Source organism: Syzygium oleosum, unplaced genomic scaffold (assembly GCF_021117445.2).
Source record: "Syzygium oleosum isolate NSW1041296 unplaced genomic scaffold, Sole_v2.1 Sole_v2.25, whole genome shotgun sequence".
NCBI lineage: Eukaryota > Viridiplantae > Streptophyta > Magnoliopsida > Myrtales > Myrtaceae > Syzygium > Syzygium oleosum.
The window spans coordinates 3,021,075-3,025,737 of NW_026607509.1; the positions used below are offsets into that span (position 1 = coordinate 3,021,075).

A 4,663-nucleotide genomic window follows, 5' to 3' on the forward strand; every position below is an offset into this window, starting at 1 on the left:
AATGGGCTAATTTAAGCTCAAATTAAGACAACCAAGCCCTTTTGTGTGTGATTTTCGGCCCATGCTTTCCGAGTGAGCCGAATCTCGTTCGGTGCCCGAGCTCGATTTACGTGATGAATTTTAAGCTCGCTTACCATCGCCGATCCGATGCGAAATGCAGTTAATCTATATGAACCTAAACTTTATGCTATGCGATTTGTAATATTTTTGTTCAGGGATTAAAATTTAATCTTTAATTTTCTATGCAATTAATCACTAAATGATGCCCCGAAATTTAGGTGTCAACACCAAATGATTGAAATGATAACAAATAAACAAAGAAGGCCTTATAAAGAAAATGACACAAAATTGGAGGAGGTAGAGATTCCAAGAGGAACTCTATTGTAATCATGAAATGACCCTCGCACAAGGACAAGATGGAGCACCCTGGAATTATTCAGCTCCTGGCGAACGGAACCGTTTCTTTTCAAAGCTAATGCGGCGGAAAACATATGCAAAGACAAGAAAACTCTTAACGGGGAATACGTTTGTGTCCATATATTTCATCGGGATAAATATTTTAAAAGTTTTAAAACTTATCACGAAAGTACAATTGAGTCTTATAACTTTCAAAAGGTGCAATTAAATCTTAAAACTTTTGATAAGTTTTATAAAAAAAAAAAAATTCTTTTTATTTTTTTTTATTGTGGCCAGCGAGGTCGTATATGACCCTGGAGGGCCATTGGGCGAGAGCCCTGCAAGCCATCACCGGCCTCTGGCCATGGTCGCAGGCCTCGCCCAAGTGAGCCCTCACTCGGTTGCTGGGATGGAGCCCTCGTGGCATAAACGGGGGCCGCCCTAACTAGATTTGGCGAGGGCTTGACTCCTGCAGACGGGCAAGGCCGTAATGGCTCACCTAGGCAAGGGTGTGGTAGCCCTCGCCTGAGGCCAGCAATAGCATGGGTGAGGGTCGCGACTATCACCAGCGGCTGGTGAGGGCTTGCGGGCCACAATGAAAAAAAAGAAAATAGAAAAGAAAAAGAAAAAAAGAAAAAGAAAATTTTAAAATTTTAAAAAACATTATAAAAATTGTCAACATCGGCACCAGTAGTGTACATAAGACGACCGGCGTCCACGTCAGCGAATTTTGATCAAAATCAGCCGGATGGACTGAATTAGCAAAATCATCAAAAGTTTTAGGACTAAATTGAACAAATTAGTTTCGACCCATAAAATTGGACATATCAAAGTATTAAGATCAAATGGGCATAAATACAATAAGTTTATGACTTTTTCGGTAATTTTCCCTGAAAATGTATTATAAGCCACTTGCTAACGAATACGGTCCTAAAATATCGTCGTGTTTGTTTAGTTCTTCGAATTGCGAGTCCCGAAATCAACACTTACCAAAAATTTTAACTAGATTAGTATAGCATGCCCCTTGTATATTTAGCCTCTTTTTTTTCTTATTATTATTGTTACCATTAGATAGGGTACAATTGTGCTAGACACATAAGATGTCTATATCTGAAAAAAATGAAAATGAACTCTTCCTCCTTTTTCAGCTTGATCAATGTCACCATGAGGCCACAATTGAATCGGGTCGACCGAACCGACTCGGCCCGATCAGGCCTCCTCGGGGGGATACTGGAACATTTGGAACGATGGGTTGACGACGCTGAAGCCGCCGTCGATGAACAGGTTGTGCCCGCTCATGTACCTCGCCTCGTCGCCCGCCAAGAACAGGGCGGCGTTCGCCACGTCCTCTGCCTTCAGTGTCACCCCCTTCAGGTTCGACACCGCGTCCATCGCCGCCTCCAGCTCCGCGGCGCCCACGCCCACGAACTTGGTCGCCAGCGGCGTCACGCAGGCGTACGGTGACAGGCAGTTGACCCGGATCCCGAACTGCCCCAGCTCCACGGCGGCGTTCCTCGTCAGCCCCAGCACCCCGTGCTTCGCGCACGTGTAGGCGTGCGAGGCGGCGCCGCCAATGCCGGAGCTGATGCTAGCGGTGTTGATGATGCAGCCGCGCCGCGCCGGGATCATGGCCTGCGCCGCGTGCTTCACCCCGAGGAAGACGCCGGTGACGTTCACAGCGAGGACTCGCTCGAAGTCGGCCTTGTCGTTTTCGATGATGCGGTTCTTGTTCGGGTCGGCGATCCCGGCATTGTTGAACATGACGTCAAGCTTGCCGTAGGTGGAGACGGCCTCGGCGACGGCGGCCTTGATTTGGGACTCATCGGTGACGTCGCAGTGGACATAGGAGGCGGTGTCCTGGCCGAGGGAGTCGCGGATGGAGTGTCCGAGCGTGTCGTTGACGTCAGCGATGACGACCTTGGCGCCGTGGTGGGCAAAGACTCTCGCCGTGATCTCGCCGATCCCGCTGGCTCCTCCGGTGATCAGCGCAACCTTGCCCTCTAGCCTGTGAAATATGAGAAATGCATTAAATATGAAAGTTGTTTAGCATGTTAAAGACTCTGGCTTTTCACTCAAAGTGAAATTACCGACTAGAGTGGCAAAATCTCATTTTCGGAAAATACTTTCGCGAAAAATAATTTCACTAAAACGATTAAAAAAACCCATAAAACCGGAAACAGAAAAAGAGATTGAAAAGGCAATGATACAGGAATCACTAACCTCTTAATGACTGCGGAGATGAATGAAGAGCCCGCCATTGTTGCACATAAAGGGTAGAAGAAGACTCTTGTTGTTGTTGTTCTTGCATATGGTATATCTAATGAGGAAGAGAGATGGAATGGAGTTTCTTATATAGGACAATTAAGCACATAATTCACAGTTACTGATTGTAAAATATAAGACTGTTGGAGCTCCATGTGGGAAGGTTCCCTTCCTTGGGGCGGCTAATTGGAAATTTTTCGGATGATTTTATTTGAAATACATGTCGTTATCGAGCGGTGTAGTTGAGATCCTGTTAATACGATGAGCAATAAATAAATAAAGAAATTAAAGAAATGATGTAATTGATCAGTAAATATATGCGGAATGGACGGCAATATTCCAAGTATCTTAGATGGCGGCATCGAGAAAAAGATGTGAATAAGGATCCAATTTACATATATTTTTCTCAATTAAAACAAAAGGAAAGCCTATGTTGTAATGAAGAGCCAATGCTTACTACAAAATTAGTAGGCTTGCCCAATCAAAACAAAAGGCATCTTCCTCTTCCTCAATTCGGATAGATCCCTCCATCTCTACCTCTTTAAGGGTCTCCATTATTCCTATGCATCGAGCCGACTTACTCGCAACTAACCATAACTTGATCGAAATAAGAGTCAGTCCACATGCCCACTTCGCTTGTGCTCATCTTTATATATAAACAAAGCGTCTCCATCACATCGTTAAGCGTATAAAGAGAAAATTATTCTATTTATAATTATTTAGGTTTGCTTGTAACACATGTAATTGATGTTTGGAAAGTTTTTGACTCGTTAAAATATGTCTAGTGTTCGACCAAAAATAAAAAATATGTCTAATGAGTACCCTTCATGGATTATAATGCTCCTTAAACATTATCAAGTAACAATTGACTCTCTTGAAATTAGTGTTCTAGTGCTGCTCATCGTTCTTTCTGCAATGTGGACAACTTTTGCTTCGGTCCTCGATCCACGTGTCATGTAACTAATGCTTGATGCTCAGTGCTCTTAAGCATCATCATTGGACACACGATGATCTATGATGTATAATCCATACTTTAAACGCACGAACTTTAAGGTTGTCAAAACATTAGTCCAATCACTGCTTAACAGTGACACGTAGTGAGCACTGAACAATTGACCGGAGAAATTACGAAAATTTCGATCACTAGCAATAACGACATCAGGATTCATCAAGACGATGTTATCAAATTTAAGGATGAATAGGTTTTTGGACTCGAAAGCAACGTCGCGACAGCTCATAAGTCATGCGATTCGTGCAATGAAAATGTATTTATATGAATAAATCTGGCAATACTCTGGCTAACTGCACGTATGGTTCTGCTTCCCAAATGAATGAAAAAATAAAACAAAGGCGGCCTTAGAAAGAAAATTAAAAAAAATATTGGAGGAGGTTATGAGATTCCAAAAGGAACTCTGTCAAAATTGTGGAGCGAACGCTCGAACAGGACAAGAGAGATGACCCGGGAATCATTCAGCTCCAAGCCAACGGAATCGTTTCTTTTCCAAGCCAATGCGGCTGAAAACATTCCGCGACAAACATAACATCTCTTCATCTCAAGAGCCAATTTCTTCTGATGCGACTATACGAGCAGCTACATTGTTCCTGTTGAGATGCTCGCATAATCTGTGTTAAAAAAATCTCACATCGAAAAATTAATGTGGTAATGAGTAGTTAATACATTCTAATTGGCGCTGCTGGAGCGCGCACTCTTCCTCTCGCAAAAGGTTGAGTGTTCGAATCCCGGGTGCCGCAGGGTGACTTAACCGGTGCACGTGTGTGGTGGCTAGCACGTGTCGCCCACAGGGTTTACCTCCTGGCTGTCGGCCGTGCGGGGGTTCCCTGGGTCATCAAAAAAAAAAAAATACATTCTAATTGGCCCATAACTCATTGCTTGATCTTTTGAATGAAGATGGGCCCTACTAAATATGTCGATGGGCTCGAACTAAAACTCCCTCTTGACAATCTCCCCAGGTGAAAGGTATCGCGCTCCTAACAAATAGTATCA

At 43.6% G+C, this 4,663-nt stretch overlaps 1 protein-coding gene across 1 annotated transcript; it reads right to left on the bottom strand.

The window, feature by feature from the left end:
* Positions 1-1,382: 1,382 nt before the first annotated feature.
* Positions 1,383-2,765, bottom strand: LOC115671661 (secoisolariciresinol dehydrogenase-like). The gene is made up of 2 exons (XM_030593279.2): positions 2,617-2,765; positions 1,383-2,401 (listed from the first exon to the last, which is right to left on the bottom strand). Exons 1-2 carry the CDS (start codon positions 2,652-2,654, stop codon positions 1,606-1,608), a joined length of 834 nt encoding a protein of 277 aa, XP_030449139.1. The 5' UTR covers positions 2,655-2,765; the 3' UTR covers positions 1,383-1,605.
* Between the last annotated feature and the right edge of the window lie 1,898 nt (positions 2,766-4,663).